Source organism: Pimephales promelas, chromosome 20, assembly GCF_988280905.1.
Source record: "Pimephales promelas chromosome 20, fPimPro1.hap1.1, whole genome shotgun sequence".
Taxonomy (NCBI): domain Eukaryota; kingdom Metazoa; phylum Chordata; class Actinopteri; order Cypriniformes; family Leuciscidae; genus Pimephales; species Pimephales promelas.
The window spans coordinates 26,684,226-26,712,084 of NC_142788.1; the positions used below are offsets into that span (position 1 = coordinate 26,684,226).

The 27,859-nt window shown below is 37.9% G+C and overlaps 1 protein-coding gene across 5 annotated transcripts; it reads right to left on the minus strand.

Annotated features, from left to right (window-relative positions):
• Positions 1 to 724: 724 nt before the first annotated feature.
• agap2 (ArfGAP with GTPase domain, ankyrin repeat and PH domain 2) lies at positions 725 to 27,531 on the minus strand. Of its 5 annotated transcripts, none has more exons than XM_089124318.1 (19): positions 21,838 to 23,749; positions 13,882 to 13,940; positions 13,021 to 13,108; positions 12,821 to 12,906; positions 10,696 to 10,837; positions 10,473 to 10,607; positions 10,267 to 10,382; positions 9,665 to 9,808; positions 8,344 to 8,424; positions 8,078 to 8,182; positions 6,517 to 6,688; positions 6,324 to 6,431; positions 5,489 to 5,626; positions 4,672 to 4,731; positions 4,270 to 4,418; positions 3,645 to 3,735; positions 3,324 to 3,546; positions 2,976 to 3,243; positions 725 to 1,466 (listed from the first exon to the last, which is right to left on the minus strand). In XM_089124318.1, exons 1-19 carry the CDS (start codon positions 22,856 to 22,858, stop codon positions 1,260 to 1,262), a joined length of 3,393 nt encoding a protein of 1,130 aa, XP_088980444.1. In that variant the 5' UTR covers positions 22,859 to 23,749; the 3' UTR covers positions 725 to 1,259. The 5 variants fall into 5 exon arrangements, with proteins under 5 accessions (XP_088980444.1, XP_088980443.1, XP_088980447.1 ...); XM_089124317.1 differs by having other exon boundaries at positions 6,517 to 6,700; positions 21,838 to 23,748; XM_089124321.1 differs by lacking the exons at positions 4,672 to 4,731; positions 21,838 to 23,749 and adding an exon at positions 27,214 to 27,531 and having other exon boundaries at positions 6,517 to 6,700.
• Positions 27,532 to 27,859: the final 328 nt, after the last annotated feature.

Consider the following 27,859-nt stretch of genomic DNA (forward strand, 5'->3'; position numbering starts at 1 on the left):
ATAGGCTACGTGGACAGCACCATGAACATTATAGTCATCATAGTCAAAAATCCACCAGGGTGAAAATTGTTTCAGGTTTGATGCTGAGTATTCACGTAGATCACGACTGCTTTAGTGTCTTTATAGGCAATTGTACATACAGTACGCAAAAATGTTTTAAAACTTTAGTGCAATTCACCAAAGAGATTTTTTCATGTTCCAAAAGTTGTAGTATGTTCCTAATGACCAGACTGACTTACTACTATAGCTGGAATTTTGACAATAACGCCTTTACTGTATATGAAGAGTTCAGATGCAAAAACCTCTAAATGCCATTTGAAATTTTCTTCTTTAATGATGATTTTTTATCAAACTTGTATATTTAAGTTCAGTAATTTCACTTAAATAACAATTAATAGGTAATTATCATTGCCATTTAAGTGAAATCACTGAACTTAAATATACAAGCTTGATAAAAATGATCATTTTAGAAGAAAATTTCAAATGGCACTTAGAGGCTTTTGCATCTGAACTCTTCATATGTACAATAAACTAATAAGTTCAAGAAAAAAAATAGTGTAATTCCCCTAAAGTATTTTTTCCCGTTCCAAAGGCTGTAGTGCTTTGTAGTGGATTTCTCTGAAATCAAACAGGCCTTCAATGACAGTGAAGTTTTGAGGCATTATAATGTGGAAACATTAGCTTTTCGATAAAAAGATGGAAACTTAACAAGCAGTACCAAAGAGAGGTTGAAGATCAGAGTTTATTGTCTATATTATTTAGAAATGATGCACAATGACAAATACTATTTCTTCTGGAGTCTGGATATAAACATGTTCTTACATTACATTACCCTCAGCCATGATTTCTATTTTAAAGAACAATGGTAATGACAGTCATAATGGTAAATACATTCCCTCAGATTGCTTTGGGAAACTCTCAAGCTACATTTTTCCATGTAATGCATCAATAATACATATTAATCAGCATATTATAAATAATAATATTGCTTTTTAGTTGGTAAAACAGCTTCCGTTTCCTTTCAAAAGGCATGTTGAAATTTTGTAGCTGTCATTCTAAGCCTTCTAATAAGGACAATTATGAGTTTCTTTTTTTCTTTTTCCCTTTTCTGAGGAATCCGCAAGGATATACGTATATAAATACAGCGTTGTTGCCGACATTCAGGGGGGGATTCACAGACGCACAGAACACACAACTCTGTATGAAGAAATAAAAATGGCCCTGATGAAAATGTTTATGTGATCATGAACGTTCATGGGTTACGAGACCCTCCTCCTGGAATTGACACGTCCGACACTCGTGATGCTACTTTTGCGGGAGAGGACAGGAGTCGGGGAGGTGGGTGACGTCTCACTGGGACAGCCGTGCTGGACAAGAATCTCAGCACACTCTTTGCTCCCGGCTTGGCGCGCCAACGTCAGTGCGGTTCGACCTTGTGGATCCTTTGACTTCACATCACTGCCGTACTGTAGAGCACAATTAAGCAAAAACAAAAAAAGTACCTGTTATAAATGCAACTAAAAGTGCAAAAGCTAGAGAAAATTCTAAATTCTAAAGAAAATTCTACAAAAACTTGTCATTTAACACTTTAAGCCTAAAGTATATCATTTTTGATATGCACATTTCTAATTATCAACATGATTATACCTTTGCTAAAAAAAACTGTCGTCTGATTGATAAATTCTATTTTTTAGCAAGTAAAAGGCCTTTTAATGTAATTGTAAAAATGTCCACCTTCAGGTCACGGTACATGTGACTTTCTGCTGTGAAATTGAATGATTTTTGTAAAGTAAACGTAAGAATAACATTTACTGGACTGAAGCAACTAAGGTTTGCTTGATTACCCAAACGTAATTTTTCCGAAAAAATCACGTTAATACAGTGTGTGAGTCTCAAATAACATCCATCAGGATTTTGAGGAACATTTATTTCTCTCAATCATTACATTGCATTATATGTTTTGCATATGTTTTAAATGTAGTTTTGCAATATAAACTACAGAGTTTTTATTATAAAACTAATTTAAATATTATCTTAATAAGACATTATTGAGAGATATAGAGCGACAACTGATATTTATATGCATTTTGAGAGATATAGAGTGACAACTGATATTTATATGCATTTTATGCTAGTAGTTTGCTATGCTGTAATTACAATTTCATTTATCTACAATAGAAGCTATCAGAATTTTGTCTAAGTTTTTGGCCATATAAATGTCAGTATCTGCACCATTTTTGCTGAGTTTGGGGCTCTGAATAAAATTTAGATGTTTTGTATCTGATTATGAGCTCCATATTCTCCTATATCATATCTGAGCTATAAAAGCCTGATGTATCAAATATGATAGTGAACAAAACATCCTTCCCTCGGGTCATTTTGACCCGAAACTAATATATATATATATATATATATATATATATATATGTTAATGAAATGTTCATCGAGGTAGTCTTTGGACTCTTGCTGAACCAGAATATACAAAAAGAGAGATGAGAGATACACTACAGTTCAGGCTTTAGGACCCAGGGGAACAGTTCATTTGCCCCATATTACGCTATAAGGCCATCTAGTGGCAAGAGTCATGAACATCATGTTATATGTCTTTTCCCACAAGAGGTCGGTAGAGACACCCAAATTGACCCAATGTGATATATTGTGAGCTGATTTGAGCTGGTTATGCATGCATGTATTGGAGAGTTGAATTAATGTTGAAATCTAGTAATTTAAAGGGCACATGCAATAATAAAAAATCTCCAAAAAATTGCATTAAAAATAGAAAAAATATTAGGATACAAGCTTTCTGAGCAAAAATAAAAGTATAATTCTAGGGCTTCGGGTAATTTTGACCTACGAGGGAAGGATTTGTTATATAATGCGAGAAGAGGATTAAAAATATGTTATCTATCAAAAAATGTCTAATTCGGAAAAATGTTTTGGGCTTTTTATATCACACGTCAGGCTCAATAACTCACCCAGACCAGCAGCTGTGTCATGACCACGTCGCCCAGCTGGCAGGACGCATGTAATGCGCTGTGATGCTGCTGCCCAGCTCCTTCAGGCGCGATGTTGATCAGGTCCTTGGTGCTGTGCGCGAGGAGCAGCAGAAGTCTGGGAAGGTCTCTGTCGATTACTGCTCTAAGCAACCAAGTCGACATTGTGTCCTCTGAACACTGAGCGGGCAAGGGCGACACAAATGCCCGCTGTTCGTATTTGGCACGGATCCACGACTCCCTCTGCTCTCTGAGACAAACACCAAGCAAAGGCCAAATCATTCTCTGAAACATTGTCCACAATGACATTCACGGTCAAAGTCAGCTCACCTTGTTGCCTCAGGTGTCAACTTCTGGCACCCTTGGGTACAGGTCTCCCAAATGCTGTTGGCCATGTGATTGCCTATAGCCGAAAGCACTTTTGTGAGTTCACTGGGCCAGTCGTCCAGGTCTAGCGAGCGCACACGGGACAGGTGCGTCCCCAGGTTCCGGTGTATCCCCGAACACTCGATGCAGATCAGAGCACCAAGATTAAGACTCGCCCATGTTGGATCTGCAAGGAGAGCGTAATGTTCTCATATACTGAATAACAGATCTCAACATTGACATTTTGTGTTTTATATTTTCACAACAAGGCAGAATAACACTTACTTGGTGCTGCACAGTCCACACAGAGGTCGTTGCCTTTGGCGTTTCGAATGGCCTGCAAGGCAACAGCTTCACTTTGGCTGTTCCTTCGAGCCTGAGAGTTAAAAATGAAGTCCATTATTTTGAGATATTATAGAGCAAACTGTTAATATGTATAGTATATCGTTTCTTAACATGATTTACGTATATAAAAGGAATCAGAGTCCTGTATTGATTCTATTAACCAATTATTGCTCTTCGATTTTAGATTTTAGGGATATATGGAAAAGTTAAAGTGACCCTATTTTGCTATTTTAAAGGTTCCTTGTTTTGCTTTGAGGTTTCCTACAATAGATTTGCATGCATCCAATGTAATAAAAAAACACTTTCAATTTCTCATAACATACAGTTTCTCTAAACTCCTCCTTTTCAAGAGTCTACTCTGCTCTGATTGGTCGGATGACCCAGTCTGTTGTGATTGCACTTGTCGGAAACAAAACTCCCATTCCCATATCTGAATTTCATCTCAGGATGTTCCTCAGCACTTGATGCACAGTGATATGATACACAATGAAGACCAAGACCATTATGCAAATTTGATAGAGATCAGATTAGAGCTTCTTAGATAAAAATGTATCGCCCTCTTTACCTTATTTCTGCTCTCACAGCTCTGTAGACTTGCAAGGATCTGGCTTTCGATGGCCTGAACCCAGGCGTCCCTGTCCTCTTGACTTTGGGCTTCAAAATGCCAGCTCTGTCCTGTGCTCGATATGATGATGAAGTCCGTGCTCTCTTCTTCTGTTTGGGCGAGAGCAACAGTTATTTACACAAGAGGAAGGGATCAATAAAAACACCCATTGTGTCCTCAGTCTAATGTATCGTCTCAGTATAATTATGTGTTTCAGGAGACAGGAACACAGACAGAAAGACTCAGATCCATTTGCTGTAATCGAATGATGTGACAAGAGATGGACATAGAGACACATACAGCAGAAAAAACAGCAAGATGGAGTCAGCTCAGCCACTCACACATTTCACTCATTCAGGTTACCTGTTTTGTTAATGTTTCTCAAGCTACCAAAGCTTTTTAATTTCCACATTTTGCGCTTGGCTTGCGGTGCAAGAAATTAGTCCAGGGCAGCAGAGGATAAGAAGAAGAAAGGAAAGAAGAAAGTAAGAAGTGACCTTACAGAAAGCAATTAATCCGGTCCATATACTGGATTCATAAAGGAAGAGGGAAGAAAGAAAATTTGCAAACTCTTCGCAATAATACATCTGATCGCTTTAGCTGTGAAATTGGATCAATGTACGGTGGCTGAGAGAGCGCAACGCGCAGCAACTGAAGAGAACACGTGCAAATGGAAAAACACCGGAAAATTAAAAGGCACACTATGTAAGAATTGTACCTTAATATAACAGCTTTAAAGTCATTTCGGCGGTAAACAAACTCATAGTAGGGCGAGTCAACCTGGAAAAACCCGGAAAGCAAGTTTGAGAGGAGCGCCCCCGACAAATCTCGCGAGAATCGCTTTACGGCAATGACGTCACACACACCAACAACAACATTTGAAGACACTTGCGCGCATTTCAGACGTGATACTCGACGATGGAAAACGCGGTAGGAGGACACTAGGAAAAGCCGGGTTCGTCACTTATTGGGGTCCCCTGGAAACATTTCTGTTGTGGTCTGTGCTATTTGCAGTGTGTTTCTGTATTCGGTTGTGAGTATTTGGAGCACACGTGTGTTGTGAAATTGATAAAGATGTTTTTGTATTCGCATGTGTTTTCTTCAGTTGCAGCGAGTTGAGCTCTCTCAGCCACCGTATTAATGTGACGTCTGTCAATCTTTCATAAATGTGATCTCTCACCCTCAGCCTGTCCAGCCGCTGCGTCTCCTTTCAGGTTAATACTTCTGTTTCGTTTTTTCTTCTTCCTGTCAGTCATCGGAGAGGACGGGATGTGTTCTTTTCCTAAGGGAGGACTTGTAGCCCCCTCAATGCTAGACTCTATTAAGATCATATAAAAAGAGGACAGAATTGTGTCAAAACATTTCCTGAAAAAGATTTGTAAACTTCTGAAGATAAATCCAAAGCCAAAATTTGAAATAATGATATATGAATTAAATATATTGAGTATATTGATATTTTTACATTACATTTACTCATTTAGCAGTGATATATATATATAACACATTGCTACATATTATACTATAATAATATACTACTGTATATAAAATAGTATAGTAAAATAGTAAAAATATTTTTTAAATATAATTATATAATATCATTATATTACGTATTTTCCTGCAGCAACAACAACAACAACAAAAAAGAATACATCTCAATTACAGTTACAGCATTAAACACACAAATTAACACTAAATGTAAATAATAAAACAAAAAATACTGAATCAAGTCGAAAAATACTGAATCGAAACAGTCATTAACTGGTGTATTTATTTAACTAAATATTCCATGCAAAAACGAAAAAGTAAATAGAAAAGGTAGTACCACTTAGTGATATAAATCTTTAAAATGAACTATTAAAATGATCAGTTGTGCATATGAACTTAAATTAATCGCTACACTTCACAACAATGCTGAGCTACCTTCATTTCCATGTTGGTAGCATTGCTACTTTTAATTTATTAATCTCCAAAACTGTTATAACTGTTAAAACTGTGTAAACTAAATATTGACGCACCCACACTGAAGCCTTTATTAGACACAGATGACGGGCAACGTTTCACTCTTTGATCATTATGAAAAGACAAGCCAGTGCTGGATGCCTCTTCTACAGTCAGAAGATTTGCTGGAAAGAGAGAAACCATGACCGTGAGAAATCATTCAAATTATTTTATTTCATTTGTGAGGACATTTTAATAGATTTCACATACATGTAGCGCCCCCTTCAGATGACTGCTTGTCTTTACTTAGTCCATTTACACCTGGCACAGGGACAAGAGCCGGGCCAGGGGACGGCCCACCGGGAGTGACAGCGCGATGAAGACGCTTTCCTGGCACCTTTACTGTTACCCGCAATAAATCCATCTCTTTCCCTTGAGCATTCTGCATAAACTCCTAAAATCATAAATATATGCATAATACTGGTGTATTTGCGAGTTAGGTCCATGGATTGCATTGCTCATTATAGAGTATGTTGTCAACACTATATTATGAGTAATACAATCCATGGACCAAACTGACAAATACGCCATTTCTCTTCTACAGCCAAAAATAGCAAAACATTCCAGCTTTTAGGTTTTGTAAATTTATGAGGCAATTTCATCAAAGTATATCATTGATTTTTTTTTATATCTAACAAAACATGTTCTCCACTGGATTTTAATCATTACAACACAGATTAGCTGTAAATCCACAAACAAAATAAAATATCATTTTGTATTAATTTGTAAAAAATATAATCATATTGAGTACTACATAATATAATAATATTGACAATTAAAATTGACTGGTTTAATATATTGGGTAATTATAATTTCATTATATAATATGATATTTAAATATTTCATTAGTGCACTAAAATGGATTAATCGCATCTAACATAAAAGTTGTTGTTTATATAATATGTGTGTGTGTGTATACATTATTATATTTATTACATGGATTATATTTATTATATTCTGTGTGTGTGTGTGTGTGTATTATATTATATATATGTATATCATATATATATATATATATATATAATATATATAATACACACACACACACAATATATAATAAATATAATATAATAATAATATAAATAAATAATATATATATATATATATATATATATATTATAATTATTCACTGCAGAAAATATTTTCTTTACAAATATCTAAAATTATTAAATCAAGATACATTTTCTTGAGCGGCTAAATCACTTAAGATATGAAGTCTTGTTTTTGTTTTTTTAATCTTCAAAATTAAGTGAGTATATGCTTTAAAAAAATCTGCCAGTGGGGTCAGAAAAATAAACCTAATTCAAAGGAAAACAAGATTATTTATCTTACTTGACTGACAGATATTTTTCTTGTGTAAAGCATAAACTCTCTTAACTTTGGTCCATTTTTCTTTAAACAAGACTTAATACCTGAAGTCATTTTGCTTCTCAACTAAATATATCTTGATTTAAGAATGTTTATATGCTGGAAAGCAAGATGAAAATACTGAGTAAGAAAATAATTTTTTTTTTTTCCTGGAAAAAGGCAATATTATTAAATATAGTTACAGCATCACACGTTAACACACTATTTTATAATAAACTAATACATCTAAAAATACTAAGTCAAAAAAAGGCACTGATGAACAGCAGTATTCAAAAAGGAATTCAAAACACAAAATGTGATTATACAGAACAGAAGCATACAGGAAGTATTTGTACATGAAGGATGTGTAAAACCACTAGTGCTCTGATGAAAACAGAGCGGATTGCAAGAGAGCATTACTCACGTTTAAATTTGAATGATACATCAGCATCCCGTTGTTTGACAGCGTCACATACTTCTTCTTCCACTCCTTATTTAAAGAGCGTTCACTCCGTTTCCACAAAGTTCCCTAACAAAGAAAAACAACATCGCGATTTATTTAATTATTCTTCTAATGCAATGAGATTCATGCATTTTTCCAGCAGCTTTTATATGTCCAAAACTGTCCAAACACTGCATTTCACAGAAGCCCCAAGACACACCAGCAAAGCTGAGATCTCACACACACACCTGTTTGATAGGAACCGACCGACTGCTCATGTCACTTCTACTGTCTGAAGCTCTTTTCTCAGAGTCACTCCCACGACGGTTCTGAAATAACAGACATGTTAGATAAAGTACAGGCAAAACACGTAAAGGAAGGAAGACAGATGTGACTCATGAGATGAAGTGAGTGTTAAAGAGTGACAGAAAGTTCACAGACAGAATCTCAGACTGGAGATGCTGTCATACTTTTTGTAACAACATTTGAAGGTGACATATGTAATTTCACTAGTATCACCAAAACCTTTTCGAAAAGGTTTCCCCATCTGCCACAATTAAAGGAGTAGTTCACTTTTGAAAAAAAAACTTTTGCTGATAATTTCCTCACCCCCATGTCATCCAAGATGTCCACGTCTTTCTTTCTTTAATCGAAAAGAAATTAAGGTTTTTGATGAAAACATTCCAGCATTTTTCGCCATATAATGGACTTCAATGGGAACCAAACTGTTCAAGGTCCAACTGAGAGTTTCAGTGCAAACTGCAACGATTCCAGACGATGAATAAGGGTCTTATCAAGCGAAACGATCGCTCATTTAATAAATAAATAACAAAGTTTAAGTTTTATAAGCTCAAATGCTCGCCTTGCTCTGTTCTGTGTGTTCGTGACTCTCCTGTTCGAAATCATTCATCAAAATGAACAAATCTTTTTCCGAGTCACTTCGTTCGTTTCGTTCGTTGAATGAACCAAATGACTCGGAAAAAGATTCGTTCATTTTGACGAACGAGTTTGAACAGGAGAGCCACAAACGTGCATCACAGAACAGAGCAAGGTGAGCATTGAGCTTATAAAACTTCAACTTGGTTATTTATTTATTAAATGAGCGATCGTTTCACTTAACAAGACCCTTATTCATCGTCTGGAATCATTTAAAGCCCTTTGAACAGTTTGCGGTTTGCACTGAAAGTGTCTTTTGGACCTTGAACCGTTTGGTTCCCATTGAAGTCCATTATATGGAGAAAAATCCTGGACTGTTTTCATCAAAAACCTTAATTTCTTTTCGACTGAAGAAAGAATGACATGGACATCTTGGATGACATGAGGGTGAGTAAATTATCCGCAAAAGTTTTCTCAAAAGTGAACTACTCCATTATTAGTTATCTTCACATATTCAAATTTGAATGGAAGAAATTATTTTACTGTAAAAACATTACACACATCACCTTGGATTACTATAATCATGTAGATATAAGGCCAACTATACTTTAATACAACATTTTCCACAGCCAGTTTCACTATAATGTAACTGGCAAGATTTGACACTCTTAGTAATGAGCTCAAAGAACTAACCGCAAATAAAGAGGTCCGTCGTCGGGGCGGATTTCGTTGCGAGCCCCCGTCTCCACTTGCCCCACCCCGTATGTCTTTGTGACTTATCACAGGGGTAGAAGGCAAAGAGGAGGGGTAATCACTACTTTGACCCCCATTACTGGCCTAAGAGAGGATGATGGGACATTAAGAAGACTGACACAGAGGTTGGTGGAATGGTGAATGGTGCAGACAGATTGATGAAGTTCACAATCATCTAAAACAGTCAAATACTCAACAACAGGGGTATACAAATGTGTAATGCATCAATCTACAATTAAAATGCATGTATTGAAATGGAATTGTATCATTTATAATTCATCTACAAATAAATATAAACTTTTATTAATTGTATTATTATAATGATTACAGTTGTAAATAATATTGAAATACTGATTTTGTGATGTGATTCTTATTGTGAAGTGTTATAGATATTTAAATACTTTACATATTTAAAAAACTGCACTTCACAAATGCACTTTTTTGCATTATAGTAACGAAAAATTTATTTTCTTTGACCCAGAATTGACCCAGACATGTCTTGACAGCTTTCACGAGAAAGCATCTCATAAGCATTGAGATACCTGTCCGGGCCCTGACAGAGGAGTCGAGGCCCCTGAGTGACTCGGGGAGTTTGGGAGAGATTTACAGGATGCCAGAAGGGCGGCTTGCTTCTTGGCAGCAACAATCTTGTGAGTCACTAAGAGGGAAACAAGTTTGTCCAATCACAACTGTCATCCTGTATGGAAGTCACATGATATTTTAGCCCCTATTTTGAGATGAAACTCACTTTCATTGAACACTCTGTCCACATTAAGTCCATAGGTGGCACAGGTCTCATAGTAAGTGCAGCGACGCACATCTATACACAGCTGCTGGACCCTCTTGTCCTCAATCACACGGGCGTTAGTGCTACTGATCTTATCTGCAGGAAGAAAAACACTCAGAGTTGGTACGCGACACCATATAGCTCAATTAAACATCCCTGAAACCAAGAAGAGTGTATCTCTTACCTTGCGTTCCGACCGCTATAATGGGGATTTCTGCTATGTTACGATTTGCGCTTAGCTCACTGTAGTTCTTGTACACATCCTGGAAACTTGCTTCGTTTTCCAGACTAAAAACCAGGATGACACCATCGAGCCAGTTGCAGATCTACAATCACAGATTTAGGATTGAAAAACATGGCGGAAGGGTATAATGTAGAATACACTAGTGTTCGAAGGGTTTTTTTTTTTAAAGAAACTAATACTTTTGGAATTGATCAAATGTGAAAGTAAAGATATTTATGATGTTACAACAACACAAAAAAATATTTCAAATAAATGTAGTTCTTGTGAACATTCTATTAATCAAAGAAGCCATGATTTCTACAAAAAATATTAACTTTTTTCAACTTTGGTAATAGCAAATCTACATATTAGAATGATTTCTGAAAGATCATGTGACACTGATGCTGAAAATTCAGCTTTGATCGGAGGAATAAATGACATTTTAAAATATATTCAAACAGTTCTCTTAGATTTTAATCAGATTTCATTGTATTATTGTTTTTACTGTATTTTTGAGCACATGAATGCAGCCTTGATGGCTGCTTTCAATTTGAATGGCAGTGCTCTACACAAGTATGCTCCCTGTAACACAAGCTCAATTTCACACATCACTACAAAATGTGTAAGAAGCAATTCATAACACAACATGAGAAAGTAGCATTCTCACTCTTTCCACAAGGGGCACTATAGCGTAATTGCATGAACTGTCTTCTTCTTCAGTTTCTAGTTAAAGTTACTTAACGACATCTGTGGTTGCATTTAAATCCATTTCTTATGCCCTTCCCTCACTAACTGTCTCGTTCACTTGGGCGTACGTCATTGCTTCCTTGCACAAGTGCCCACTACTGGCAGAACCCTTGCAATGTGTTTAAATGGAGCGCCATGATCACTTAGCATCCGCTATGAAGCTGATTTGTTTTTCCATAAGCACTAAGATAAACAATGCAGATTTATTTTTTACAGCCATCGTTGATCATATTAATCAAGGGGGCAAATAATTCTGACCAGCTCTGTATGTATGTATGTATGCTATCTCCAATGGGCTGTTGGAGAAAATATAAAAAAATGACACAATGAAAATACTAACAATACAATAAACTATAACTGTGTATAAAAAATTGTGTCATGATTTACTCACCCTCATGTCATCCCAATCATGTAAAAGCTTCTTGATGAAATCTGAGAGCTTTCGGTCCCTTCATTGACAGCTATGCAAATGACACTTTGACGCTTCAAAAAGTTCATAAAACTAATAATCCCTATGTGTTGAGCGATTTAGTTAACATTTTCTGAAGAGACTCGATCGCCTTATATGATGAACAGATTTAATTTAGGCTTTTATTCACATATAAACATTGATCAGTGAACATAAACAGATGATCAACTATGTGAAAACAAACAACAGTAGCGTAACAACAGAATAAACCTTTATGGTTCTCGCAGGTCAAGCGAACATGCTTGAACGTGCTCCCTTCATGTTTATATGTGAGAAAAAGTGCCTAAATTCAATCTGTTCATCAAATTTCAGACTAAACCGCTCAATTCATATAGATTAGTACAATCTCTTTATGAAGTTTTTAAAGCGGTTTTTAAAGCACCTCTATCAATGGAGGGAGAGAGCTCTGAGATTTCATCAAAAAGACCTTTATTTATGTTCAGAAGATGAACTTACTGTCTTGTGGGTTTTTTCGAACAACTTGAGAGTGAGTAAATGATGACAGAATTTTCATTTTGGGGTAAACTATTAAGTGTGATCTGCTTTGGCGTCACAATCATTTTGCATTTTGGTCTATGGATCTGCCTGAAGTGTACATATTGAGTAGACTCGCTTTCTCGGTCAAAAGCAAAGGGGTCGAGGGTCTTGTCCAAATAAACTTCCCCCGACTTTCGACGAAAACGGACGCACTTTAAAATAGAGGCGGGGATTCCCCTAAAGGGGAAATGGTTTGGGTAGTTCACAAGTCTAAAAACGAAATTAAACACAGCTCGGTTTAATGGCATGGACAACTTGCTGTAGGTTTTAATACTGCCACACTAATGTTAAGTATAAAAGCAGGAAACATTTCATTGGGAAACATTCACACACCTGTGCACTCGGTGGACCAGATTCCTCTCGAATCAGCAATAACTGACTTTGACCTTCCACCAACACTTCTTTTTTATATCTTCCCCCTTCCAGAGAAGAAAAAGAGGACAAAGTCAAAAGATAAGAGAACTATTACAATACCTCTAAACGGTTAAAATGACAGTCTTCGAAAAGAAGACGAGAAAGAACAAAGTTCTCACCCTCATGCGATTCAAGTGGAAGGTAACTTCCTGTGATGAATCTGTTTACCAGAGCTGATTTTCCACTGCGAAGGCTACCCAGAACCCCCTGCAAACGGCAGAAAGAATAATATTTTTAATCATCACTTTTAATCATGATCTGACATTGTTGAGATCTCATCAAACTCCTGAGGAGACATATCTGAGACCTAATCGAAATTTAAGCAAAATGTGTGCTCTTTTAATTTTGGTAATGTTGATATTCTGATATGTTCTTCTTTTTTTTCTTCCTACAGTCAAATATGTATCCTTTTTGGACAAAAATGCAAAATAAAATCTTCTTAAAAAACATTTTATTTTACAGTGTCCTTGTTGTTACACGTTACATGTAGTTAGCACTGTAAAAAAATATTTTCATGATTTGTAATCACAACATTTTTTCTTTAATTTATGTAGTTCAGATAACATAATATTTTGAGTTTCTGATGATTAAATTAATCTCCTTCATTCCATTAACTATTTTTTTCCATTTCAAGAACTTAAAATTTTAAGGTTACTTATTTTTTACTTATTTAAGTTAAACCAACAATTTTTTTAAAGTGTAGTTATTACTATAAATTATGCATAATTGCATGCAACAAACCCTAAACCAAACCTAATCCTAACCCTATAGTAATGTAATTAATATAAATACATTAATATTAATATTACTCAGTACTTAAATGTATATTTACACTGTCACAGGGACACCTTAAAATAAAGTGCAACCGTATTCTTTTTAGTAAACTGAACCAAATGAAATACTGTTTTTATAGATGTATGCCTAAAATATTTTGCTCATATGCTTAAGGAATAAAAAAAAAACTGTTAAGGTGTTCTCACCAATCGCAGTTCTGGAATAGCGCGAGTTAAGGTCCATTCCTGGCTATTGGCACATGATGCTGAAAACAGAAAAGTCAAAGTTAAGTCTTAACTTCAAAACAATGCAGACATTTTTTGCATAAAACAAGCCATCCTATGTGTTCTATTGCCTTGTAGGTTTCCAGAGCATTTCTATGCAGTAGCCAATATGTTTAGAGTGGCTAATGAGTTAGCTATCCAGTTGGAAGGGTGTTTTGAATGGCTTTTGATGTGTTGCTATGCAGTTGCTAGGGTCTTTTAAGTGGCTGCCCTAGTTAAAAGAGCCCGTCCACAATTTCGATATTCTATATTAAAAACGATTCCCCCCTTTGACTGAAGTGGTGGGGTTAGTGTTACCAAATTTAGTACATATACTGATCTCAACAAACTTTAAAAATTATATTCATTAGCTCCCGCCCAACAGGAGGTCAATTATTAGGGGCCAAGCACCGAAGGTGCGGAGGCACCTATTGTATCTGTGCCGGTTCTTATTATTATTAGGGGTTCAAGCACGAAGTGCTGAAACCCTATTGTAATTGTATTGATTTTTATTATTATTATTATTATTATTCTCCCCTAAAACGCATCGTGCAGCCCAAACCGTAAGTGCTAGAGCTCTGAAACTTTGTCAGATGGTAGTACAAAAATCGAGGAGAGGTTATCAAATTATGAGCCCGATTGGCCCATAGGTGGCGCTATAGCGACCAATTGCGCGAAACGGCTCATAACTCCTAGACCGTAAGTCGTACACTCAAGTGTCTTATATCATTGGAAAGCTGGTCACCTGACGAAAAAAACGTATATCTCCGATTTCATTTCCGGTATGGAAATTTTTCCGCCATTTTGAATTTTGTCGAAAAACTACTTTTGCGAACTAGTCCCTGGTTTTTTGCCCGATCGGAACCAAACCAGTGCAGGAATGTTCTCTGGAGTCTGAAGATCAATAATTATCAAAAAAATGTTGAAAAAGTCTCTTTGCGGTCGCTAGGGGGCGCAAAATAAATGTTGTGGGAGGAGCCTATTTTACTAAAATGGCTATAACTCGAGAAGTAAATGAGATATCCTCAACAAACTCGGTACACATATGTATAAGCTCAATTTGAGGTCACAGTAAAAAAATCCCCACGATGGAACACTAGGTGGCGCTATAAAACGAATAAAACTAAAAAAGGGCTCTGACCAGCTGACCGTTAGTCCGATTGACTTGAAAATTGGTATGCAGTGTCTTTGTCCAAGGCCCCATGTATGTGTATGAGGACATTGGTGTATCTCAAAAAACATGGCCGCCATCGGCCAATGAAGTTTGAGCACCTATAAAACAAGGTTAACGAAGGCCGATCGGAACGAAACTCGTTGGGCATGTTTGACTCATGGCCCTAGAGGTCTGTAAGAATTTTGAAAGAAATCGGCCACTAGTTGGCGCTAACGAGTTTTATGGCTCTGTTATCACGTGGTGTTGCACACACCCCCACAATATGTATATCAATTGATAGATCTCCTCATGCTGAACAACTTTGCCTCAAGAAACATTGCTGTCAATCAAATCGTTCGTTAAATATTCACGAATATGTTAAAAACCTACTTTTGCAAACTAGTCCCTGGTTTTTTGCCCGATCGGAACCAGACCAGTCTGGGACAATTCTTTGGACTCTCTAGATCAATAATTATCAAAAAAAGTTGAACTTTGTCATTTGTTTTGCTATAACAGGGTCATTTAAAAAAGGGGGCATGACAAAATGCACCCAAAAGCCTATAAATCCTAAAGGAAAAGTCAGAACTTCACAAAAATTGATGAGCACATGTGTCATAACGTATTCAACAAGCATGCAAAGTTTCATGGAGATCGGACTATAGGTGGCGCTATAATTGTTAAAAATGTTAAAAACAATGTATACCCTATAATAAATTGCCATTATTGAAACTTAAAACTTAATGTCTTTTGATGCTTTTGTGCTTAAAGGCCTTAAAGGCCTAAACTGCTTGAACCCCGCTAAATGCTGCTTGCAGCTTTAATTATTATTATTATTATTATTCTTCTTCCGACTGGGCGTCTATGGCAGCCCATAGACCGGTTTGCGGGAAAGTTGTTTTGGTTTGACATTCTGATAGAGGACAGTCCCAACTTTAAATACACCAATTTTGGTGTCTCTAACTCATTCCCTCTAGCGCCACCAACTGTCCAAAGTTTCACTTTTATTATGCTAATAACTTTTGAACCGTAAGGCCTATCAACAAAATTCTTTTTTCCTCTTGTTCCTGAGCTCATGGCGATTCGATCGCACCCTATGACGTCATTTTCCGTCATAAAAAAACGGCCGCCATTTTGAATTTTCTAAAAAACCTACTTTTGCGAACTCGTCCTAGACGGTTTGTCCGATTTTCACCAAAATCGCACCGGATCATCTCCAGCCAGTGCTGACAAAAAGTTATGGAATTCAAGATGATTCGAATAACCGTTTTCGATAAACGCGCAAACAAATTTTACGTAGCGCTTGCGAAAACAGACGTGAGGCGGTATCTCCGCAACGCTTACTCGTTTTCAGACCAAACTTGGTACGTGTCATCACAAGCATGACCTGAGGCTACATGCTGCGTTTCGGCGCAGCGCCACCTAGTGGTCCGGAGATATGAAAAATGGCTATTTTTGCTCGTAACTTCTGAACGGTTTCTCCAAAAATCAAAAACTTGGTCTCGTTAGATTCAGGGCGTCATGCCGAGTCGACCGATATCCAATTTTCCCAGATCGGCCATTTTGGCTGTCGGCCATTTTGAATTATGTGCTAAAATGCTGTATTTTTTGAACGCATGAACGAATTGTTACGAAACTCGGTATGGGTCATCAGTACGATGCCCTGAAGGAGACTGAGAAGTTTCGAAACAGCGCCACCTAGTGGTGAATTGTTTTATTCAAACGCTTATAACTTTGGGTGTGGTACACTTATTTTCACGGGAGTTATATTTTTGAGGTCCTGAATCGTTGCCGAGTCCAACGATACCAAATATGTCGGGTTTCGTCTCACGGATGGCGTAGCGTAGCGATTTAGCGCGAAAAAAACACTTGGCGATATCTTCAAAACCGCTGTTCCGATCGAGACGAAACCACCGTCAGAAACACGGAATCATAGCTTGTTAACTATACGCTAATGCCCAAATGCGAAAATATTGATAGTAAGGGGTAGTAAAATTCAAACAAAGTCATGTGTCAGTCATTTTTTACGTGTTTTTTCATATAAATGTTTATAACTCGGAAGTAAATTGAGATATTTGCACCAAAATTGACACACATATGTATGGGGTCACTCTGAGGACACATACAAAAAATTGTGGGACTGAGCCTCTTGGTGGCGCTATAATAGAACAAAACGTGAAATTCCTATTGACTTCAATACAGTTTTGTGAAATACAATGCTATTCTAAATAAATGCTTTGGTCTAACATTACGAAACTCAGTGTGTGCCATAAGCAGCATGCCCTGAAGGTACTCAAAAGATTTTGAGACAGCGCCACCTGTTGGTCAAAAGTTATAATTAATTTCTGAGAACGCTAATAACTTTTGAATAAATTTGCCTATTGCAATGAAACTGATCTTAATAGATTCCTTGGGTTATGCTGAAAACATAGATATCAGGTTTTGCATAATCAGCAAAATTTCCTGTCCGCCATCTTTATTTCTTTGAAAAACCTTCTTTTTCTAACTCCTCCTAGACCGTTTGTCCGATTTTCACGAAAATTGAATGGTATCATCTCCAGACCGTGCCGACTAAAAGTTATGAATTGCACGATGATAGACGAAACCGTTTTCGTATAACACAACATCAAAGTTTAGGCATGCTGCCAAAATTACTATTTAGGCTTTATCTCTGCAATGCCTTCACATTTTGACACCAAACTGTGCATGTGTCATTGTCACCTCACTCTGACCACATCACATCTATTTCGTAACTGCGCCACCTATTGTTCGAAAGTGATAACCCATTAAATCATCTTATAAGTTAATGTTTATGTGATTTTCTTAGCCATTTGCCCAAAGTTCTCTCAAAATGCCCTTAATTGCTCCTTGCTGCAGTTGGTCTGCCACTCCTTGCCATTTTGGCATATGTTGCCACTTATTGCGCTTGGCCCCGGTAATGGCTGCTTGCAGCTATATTTTTGGATTGAGATTTTTTTTAACACTTCTCCAAGGGGATTCATGTGATCATTATCAAACTTTGTCAACATTAGGCCAAGACATGACATTAAAGATGCTGAATTACAAACATATTTCCTCAAACAGAGTTGCCATGCATGGTGTGGGATTAAATGAATGAAGAAAAAGGGAAACAGGAAGTGTATTATATCTCTATTATATCACTGTCTAATTTAGATCACATTGAGGCACATTGATCTTAGCAAGCACCACTAATAAAAGTACAACAGAAAAATAGATTAATAAATCATATAACAAAAAAAAAATTAGATGGAATATGTGTTGATTTATTAATATTATGTCTAGGTATCCTAGTGGGACAAAAAAAACGTATGCAAAAATGTATTTAAAATATATTTATTCATACTAAGTACACTACAAATCCATTAACATATTTACTGAGACTTAGTAATATAAATAATATATTGAAAATTTACATGGAGTACTACTTTATTGAACAATGCACATTTCCTAATATTAAGCCAAAAATGAGTTTTAATATCACTATTAGTAAGGATAGTACGATCTCTCTATAATATCAGTCTTTAAATGCAAGATATTACATAAAGTATACTTGCAATAGTTCCACTTTAGCACAATCAAATATACTGAAGTATATCTCAAGTTGCACTATTTCTGGATAACTAAAGTGCATTAAGGACAAAATTAGTTGACTTTAACCCACTGTGAAGCTGCTTTGATACAATCTATATTGTGAAAAGCGCTATATAAATAAATGTGACTTGACTTGACTTTAAGTAGACAATTGCAGGATATCGATAAGTACATGCATGTGTGAATGTATTTGCAGTATACTTAGCATAAAATAAATGCATTTCAAATACATTGTGGTATATTTATTTTTTCACAATGGGGTGGGCCAGCTAAAAAAAGACCTCTCACATTGATCTACAGCTTAAATCCTCTCGTGCTGACCCTTGATGGCAGTGACGTGACTCACTTACAGGAAGAGCCAGTTTGACACGACTGAATGATCATTCGGTGATCACACCTCCATTCAGAACCTCCAAGCACTGAGCAGCAGAGTTAATAACATTATCACCTCCCTTCACATCAAGCCATATACAGTAATCTTAAAGGTTCTCTAAGCGATGTGGGGCCAAAACATTTTTTGTCACATATATCAAACGTCTCCTCACTATCGGCTAGCTGCCTGTCCCCTAAACACACTGTAAAAAAAACGCGGTCTCTGTAGACACCACAGGCTCCACAAACGGCAACAAAAACAATCATGTCTCACCCGGACCACGAAACCTAACAAACAGTGTTCCAGCCAATCACTGGCAAGAAGTATTTGAGGGTGGGTCTGGGGGGTTAGTGCGCGTGCACATGAAGGGTGTGTGTGTGTGTGAAGGAGATAGAAGCATCAGAGGGAAGTTTGAAAAATGGCCGACACACGACCAAATAGACGTCGTTCTGAAGAACAAATTAAAAAGAAGAAGGAGTCGGATAAAGAACGTGCGAAGTTCCGAATTTACATCGGTAGCAAAGCTTTTGAACGATGTCGAGAACTCCGGCGGCAGAAGGGCTTCCAGTCCGACGTCAGGTTGCTCTGTTTTTGCTGGACAGGTGGGTAACGTTAAATTGTTGTGTTTTCTTCTAAATTGACGCTTTATGTTCGCCAAACCCGCACAAGGATATAATTAGCTAGAACTATGCACGTTCACAATTATTTCAGGAAGGACGGAAGGGAGGGGGTGGAGATGAGATGCGGCGGAGGGAGGGTCTAGCTAGCCTCCGATTTGTTTGAAAATATTCCGAACGTCAACAACACCCAGGATCGCTCAGAGAACCTTTAAGTCGCAATGATACTGTTGGTTTCCAACGCCAATCTGTGAGCATTTAAACACAGATTTATATTCTGCATCGAAGTGAAATTAGATTGCACCTTCGCCTCAGATGACAGTTCATCTGGAGGTGTTATAAATCTCTGGTAATTCACAGGGCGTGAAGGACTGCAGGTGTATCCGAGCAGCAGAGAGCATGGAGCACCCACACCCCTCTCCGCTTTACATTGGAAGTCTTAACACACACTCTCACTCGTTTTCACCAGCGGCTCAGAGCCGGCACCCAGTGATAGACGGACATGCCACCTTGTTTTTTGTGTGGCTGCACAGCTGTGGGGGCATCAAGCGGCGGATGAGAGGCAAAAGATACTTTTGTTAAGGGGGGAGGATCGGTGAGATACACCCTTGTGACCGGCGTGGACTGATTAAATCAGCTCACGACGCAAGAGATCGGCGTACGATCTGAGTTGGCACTCATGCCGTTTGCAGTTTCCTCTCTCACACGCCACCCACGACACAAACGGAAGAGGTTTAACCCCCTCCGAATTCAGCGCAATTCTATGAGGTCATTGTACGGCGGGGCACATCAGGAGTCGAGCCAGTGCGGGTAGACAGTGTGATCCTTATGTGGCATATACCCCCTCCATCTAAACGGACGCTCTATGTGACACATTCTGGTCTCTCTTTTTTTTTCAAAAGGACCCCTCCTCGCATACCCTCACTCCCATTCATTTCATGTGTGGCTAACACAGCCACACAACAGGCAACTCTCTCAGCCCTCCCTGTTGCCATGACAACCCCACCTCCAGCCGCTGCTTCTGTTCACTCGGAGAACACATACGTAAATATTTTGTGTGTGCGCATGCGTCGTGTGCGCAGACACATCAGACCTTTTGCTCGTAGCATACTGACCACACACACACACACACACCTATATCGAGTTCCACTTGGGCAATTATTAATCGCATCCGACAAAATAGGAAACCTAATTATCAAATCTATATTGTACAGACGTTTGAAAACAAGCTCTGCATGTAAATGAGTTAAACTTGAAGGCATCTCTGCAAGATCATAGATCATTTGAAGAAAAACAGGACTTTGCTTGGGTTGGATTTAAAACGCATGTGGCACATTTTAAGCTCATCCATCCAATTGCCTGTTGATTCAGATACTGCTTTGTGTCATTTTAAATGCTTCTTCACTACAGAAATCAGTGCTTTCCCTTCAGTTTAGAGTGCTGGATATGGCTTTAAATGAAGAGACTGCTGATGAAAGGACTGAAAGAATGAGACCAGAATACAGGAAGTGGGCGGAACATCAAAGATGGGATTAGGATGTTGGGCAAAATTATGCTGCCTGTGGCATGGGTATTATCAAATTTATTTTACCATTCCAAATTTTCCATTGCAGAAACAGAAACAGTAGGGGGTGGTTGTAAATAAAAGACCAACTCTAACCCTAGGCATTAGAATTAATTACCAGAATTCCTTAAATGTGTGCACAGATTTCATCATGTCAATATTTTAACTAAACCATCAAGATACTTGACTTTAAAAGGATTGTTCACCAAATAGACTCATTTCGTTCCAAACATGTATGTCTTTCAATCTTCTGTGGAACACAAATATGCTTTTAAAAATGTCTTTTTTTTTATTGTCCAGACAAGAAAAGTCAATGGGACCAATGTTGTTTTGTGCGCTGATGACTTTCATTGCCTAGACAAAAAAAGATGGTTAAAACATTTTTCAAAAGAAGAACGTAAGTCATTCAGGTTTGGAATTACATGAAGGGGGAACAATCCTTAACATTTAGAAAACATTATTTATGCAAAGAATCCTTCATTTTATCAGTGTGTCCCCCTCCCATTTTCAGAAACAACCCTGCTTCTACTTATCTAAGAGTTAGAGTTGTGTATGCATGGGTGAGTAAGCCATGTACTCCTACCTTCCTCTTCACTGGATTCCCTCTGAATGGTGCTATAGACAGGGGTCACAATGGTTGCACTGGTTGCAACTGGAGTGCTCTTGGTAAAAATGCCACTAATAAATCTTAGCATCTTGCGGTCACGTGCTGAAGCCCCCTGGGACTGAGCTGTTCTAAAGTCAGATACCATTTGACCACCTTTGCACTTAAGGAGGTCCTCAGACAGACAATTCAAGTCGCTGTTGTCTAGGGTGCGACTCTTTCCTTTGCGTTGAGGCTTGGTAATCAAGGCGATAGGGGTCGGAAGAGATGTAGATCCTGCCTTTAATCTTTCGGCTCGAGGGCTTTGGGTTCGCATGGCTATGATGTCCCCTTCAGTGGGCCTCTTCATCCCAATACCCCCTTTGAGGTCTTCATCGCAAGTTTTCACCTCGCTTACAGCCCACGATGCCCGGAAAGATCCAGGATTCGGGCTGGTTGGGGACTGAATCCTGGTCCGACTGTCCTTACGGTCAAGGCTCTTGGAGGAGGCATGGATGCTCTCTCTAGACTCCTTAAATTCACGACCACCGCCATGAGCTTTAAGGAGAGACACGGGACGCTGGGTCGCACGGACAGGTATGTCACCCAGATGTCTGGCCATATCTCGGGGAAACGAGGTTTGGGACATCCCGGTGGATTCTCTGGCTCTTCCATTCTCTGTAGTGGGCGAGATCATTGATTTTTGTCTATCACCAGGGTGAACACCATCAGCAAAAAGTGCCTTGTCGTCCCCTGGGCTTTGGAGTATTTCCTTTTCCACTGAGAATTTGACGGATTCTCCAGCTTCCAGCTCCACAGCCTCACCCATTTTCTGGCATCCCTGGCCTTCATTATTGGATCCAGGGTGCTTGAGATGTTTCGCTCCATCAGCGTCGTACACCGCTCCCTCCACAGCTGGCCTGGACTTGTCCAACTCATTTTCCTCAGTGGTTTCTACCTTCACCAAGGTGAGGGAGATCAGGTAGGTGGTTTTTGACTGTGATGTCCCGCTTCGGTTCATGTGGTCCAGAATTTCTCAGCAGATCAAGGACAGAAAATGAATCAAATAATCTTGTTATTGACTTGTTCAATGGCGTCCACACAGCATGAAAAAAAAAATATCACGGAATTCATAGAGAAAAACGAGAGTGTCAAAAAGAAGTAAACCGTGACCTTGTTCCCTAAAGTGGGGAAAAAGATGAGCTAATGTCCTTTGTGCTCTTTCACACCTTCATGTTTCTTCCCAGACTTCGTATTGCTGTTCTCTGGTCCTCTCACACCTATTTTAAGCATGCAAACATGTGCCCAGCTCTCCACACCTGCATGAAAAGCATTCTCCCGACTACATTCAACAAGAGGCAGATGCAAAGGCAAAAATGACAATGCACAAGATGGAAACGGGATCGAAAATTCCTTCAAGGACGACAAAGAGTAAAATTACATCTGTGAGACACGCAGAGCTGTTAACCTCAGATCAAGGCACATCGTTTCACCAACCTGCTCCACAGTGTGTGCAGGAGACGCTGACAGACTGAAGAGTCGAACTGAGGAGTCAGTCTACATGCCACATGGATCGGTGGAAACGTTTACAGCAAGTCCACAGAGAGAGATCCTAGTGTCCCCAAACAGAGTCTATCCATCATGCCTCCGGTGATCGGTGCGTCAAGCAGTCGGGGATGTCAATAATGCAAACGCGTGAGACAATCATGCTTCATTCTAGAGAAGAAGGCGCATCTCACGCTAAAGCTTTCGACGAGTCACGCATCATGAACAAGGGTCTCTAAGATCTCTCCAGTGGAAGGTCTTCTTCAAACCCACGCAGAACGACACCGTGCAGGAATACCCTGCTTCTCTCTCCATCTCCTGCTTCTCTCTCTCTCTCTCTCTCTCTCTCTCTCTCTCTCTGCCCTTGTCACCAGCCAGACAGCTCCCAGCCCCTGCTTTCCACAGCCTACTACCCCCTCCTCTCGTTCTCCCTCCCTCCCTCTCTTTTCTCTCGCTCGCACGCTCTCTCCTGCTTAAAAAGCGAGAATCAGTGATGTGTTGAGGAATAAAGAGAGACTGTAAAGCTAGCAAGGCTCTGACAAGGAAAAGAGGCCAGCGCAGCACAAGAAATACACAAATATGAGTGGTTACGTGCAAAGCTAATCAAGACTGACACGTCAATGAGGCAAATTTTGCACTCGATCCAGTGTTGTGCCACATATCACAGTCAGTACAGTGATTCAAGAGCCGCCGTGTCCCCCCACCTTTCCTGTCCTAGACACTGAGCTTGCTTGTTACCAAGGTATTCCGAGGCTAAACTCCTCCTCCTTCATGCACTGATTCCATCTAGCCTCCCGTTCGCTATCTCCATATCGAACCCCCTGCTATGTGCGCAAACTGTCCTTGCAAAGGTGTGTATGAATGAGTAGGTGGTTGAGTGAATGCATGCAATATTATTGACAATTTATTGATTGATCTGTTCAAATGCGCTTGATTAGAGTCAATACTACACTCGAATTCATTCAATAACTGGGATGAGAGTAAAAAAATCAATGTCTCCTACACAAAACACAAGATATATATTTGTATTTTAACAAAAAAAAATCTTGTTAAGGGATGAGTTTAATTTTTAAAATGTTAATTAGCTCACAAATCAATAATATGTTAAGTTGATTGCCATCAATCGTGAAGACAGCAACAATTCAATACTTGTATGTGAATGCCTCTCATTTGTTCTTCTTTTTATTAATTTGCTACTTTATTACATATAAAGAAGAATTTAGTGGCTATTGCTCATTGATAAGTTCAAGAGACATCTTTAATTCCGTCATCATTTACTCACCTTCATGTCCTTCCAAACATTACTTTCTTCTGTGGAACACAAAATTATACATTTTGAAGAACATTTGGAACCATTAACATAGAACCCCTTTCAGCATTAGTGCTGGCCTGGGCAACAATTAATCGAGATTAATCGCATTCAAAATAAAAGTTTGTGTTTACATAATATATGTGTGTGTACTGTGTATTATTTTGTATATTTATTAATACACACAAATGCACGTAGGCCTAAATATTTCAGAAATATTAGCTTGTTTATTATACTGAACTGAATATATATTTATTAGGGCTGTCAATAATTAATCGTGATTAATCGCATCCAAAATAAAAGTTTTTGTTTACATGATATATGTGGGTGCACTGTGTATAATTATTTTGTATATATATAAATACACACACATGCATATTTAAGAAAAAAATATTATTTATATATAAAATACTTATATTTATATATATTATAAATTATATAAATATATATACAGTATATACATGAAATGTTTCTTAAATATATACAAGCATGTGTGTGTATTTAAAATAATTATACACAGTGCACCCACATATATTATGTAAACAAAAACTTTTATTTTGGATGCGATTAATCATGATTAATCATTTGACAGCCCTAATATTTATACATAATTTATATTATATATACACAAATGAATATTTTATATATAAATAACACATTTTTCTTAAATATATCCATGCATGTGTGTGTATTTATATATACAAAATAATTATACACAGTACACACACAAACATTTATGTAAAAAAAAAAACGGCACTATTATAGTTATTTTGTGTTCCACAGAAGAACAAAATTCATACAGGTTTGGAATGGCATGAGTAAATGATGACAGAAATTACCCTAGCAACCACATAGCAACACCTTGGCAACCAAAGCTCCACGCATATTTTTATCAGAAAATGCAAAGCTTTAGTTTATTTATATAGTATATATTCTAAAATTTCATGGTAGACATTCCTTGGACTCTTTCTTGGAGAACTCCCACTCATAAATATATTTTCCCCTTTCTCTCTCTCTCTCTCCCTAAATCGCTGTAACTCCTCCTGTCTCCCACTCTCTTGGCTCCCTGCAGTCATCAACATTTAAATGTGTCCTATTCGCAAATCCCAATGCTCAGAAGCCAACCGCAATGACTTCCCCTTTACAGTTTCCTTCACTTTTATTTTATTCCCATCAAGCATAATTTGAATCATCATATGACTATGTGGGCTAAATTAATATATTCAAAGATCATCCATACTATTTCATCTTGTCTGTTATGCAACTTTGTTAATAGAACATCATTAGGTTAATGCAAGTGAACAACTTTCTCCTGGAAAATGATCAAATGGGTAAAAAAAAAAAAATCTGAGCAATATCTAAGGACTGCAGTATCATAGAAACAAGAAATCCATATAATAAGCATCCAGAATGCCAAAGCAATCATCCAGAAAACCCAAGCATCATTATGCCAAGTTTTGCATGGGTAGGTACCATAAAAATGTTGTTTAATTTAGATTTTGGTTTAAAGAGACAAAATGTCAGATTATGCTGACTGAGAGCGTCTTCATTTTGAGTTGAAATCTAGAGTGACAGATGCATTAACGCTCAAGAGGAAGTGTGAGGAGGAAGAGCATCGACAAACACTATATTAAAGATGCATTCGTTTATCTTAACATAAGTTTAAACCTAAAAATATGCACTGCGTGGATGTTTACTAACACGATTTATAAATGTTGCATCTTAAAATAAATGCTTAAACTTTACAGCCGGCTCATTTGGAGCTTGCCAGATTATTTAAAGTCAAACAAAGTAAACTGGAATCTTATGGAAAAGTAAAAATAATGGTGTCGCATATGGAGATTAAGAGTAGCGCTGTAGACAGGTAGTGACTGACATGAAGAGGATGTGGCTTCCGTGGGCAGCAAGAGAGCGTCAGACAGGAAATGGACCAGCACTTCGCGTGTTCAGAAGCCTGCCACCCTGACGACGTCTCTAAGATGGTGCTAATGTTTCAACCTGGGCCGCTTTAAACTAACATCCACCATTCTGATTCAACATCCGGACTGTAGTAACAGTTCATCATCACAGTCTAATGGTGGAGCATGTGCATTTGCAGACGTCTGCTGGATATGTAATTCAATTTAACACGAGTTAAAGCATTTATATTCCTTTTTATATGTCTGCCTTCTCTAAAATATACAGTTGGGACATTTTAGAGTTTGATATTATTTTAAAGCTCAAGATAATGCATTTAAAAAAACATGTAAAAAAGCCCTGATTAACTCATTTCTAGAATGATTAGTGAGCTTGTTCTCTTCTGAGAAATATTTAGATATACCTTTCTATCATAGATTTTCAACTCTAACAACATGCTGTTTACGTGCAAGTCAGTCTCCTCCGTAAGTGAAAGGACCCCTAAGGACCTGAAGTAAACATCACACTTTGCAAAATGATACGGGAACTTATCAGCAAGCTTTCTAGCGGACAAAATAAACAATCTCGTGATATTTATGAGACTTTTCCAATTAACTCAGGCTCACCTTGTATGCTGTGAAGGAAAACCTTTAGTCCTGTCCTGAGCTGCTGGTCCTCAACCCTCTCCAGCTGTTTGAGAAATTTGTTTAGAGTTTTCTGCAAGCTTTCATGTCTTCTCACCTCAGCTTTAATTGCAGTCGAGTTAACAACTTTATTTGTGCTATTCATATTTAGACCAACGTGACTGCTTAGAACGCATTGAGTTTCTCCTGTAACCCATCAGCATTTCCTGCTCGTTCTTTTATGTCAATGTCACGTACAGCAGCAAAAAGTTGTTCAAACTGTAAAGCATGCAACTCAGAGCAGAAGTAGATCTGCTTGCATGAATTTCCTCTGTCTCTCTCTCTCTCTCTCTCTCTCTCTGTTCAATTCACTTCCTGATTTTAAAAAGTGTCACCATCTCATAGGCTGCTCTCTCACAAACAGGATTTTGTGGTAAATTCAAGACAACCATTTAAAAAAAATAGGGTTTCAGAAAGGCAGCCTCAAATGTATTATCAGATTTAGAGCTGGAATGGTAAAACCTCAGCACTGATAATGAGAAATAAATACAGTATGAGGAAATTGGGGCTAGTTGTCACATGCTGTTTTACAGACAAGTGAATTTTTCATAAATGTCACATTTTATGACATTAATACTGGGGGCAAGTG

Excerpts from the sequence above, each read along its gene's own strand:
- agap2 (XM_089124317.1), bottom strand. The coding sequence starts at position 22,858 with ATGAACCGAAGCGGGACATCACAGTCAAAAACCACCTACCTGATCTCC. Across the intron at positions 6,432-6,516 it reads ATCTGAAGGGGGCGCTACAT|CAAATCTTCTGACTGTAGAA; the intron begins GTATGTGAAATC and ends CTCTCTTTCCAG. Across the intron at positions 4,419-4,671 it reads GAGAAACATTAACAAAACAG|AAGAAGAGAGCACGGACTTC; the intron begins GTAACCTGAATG and ends TCGCCCAAACAG.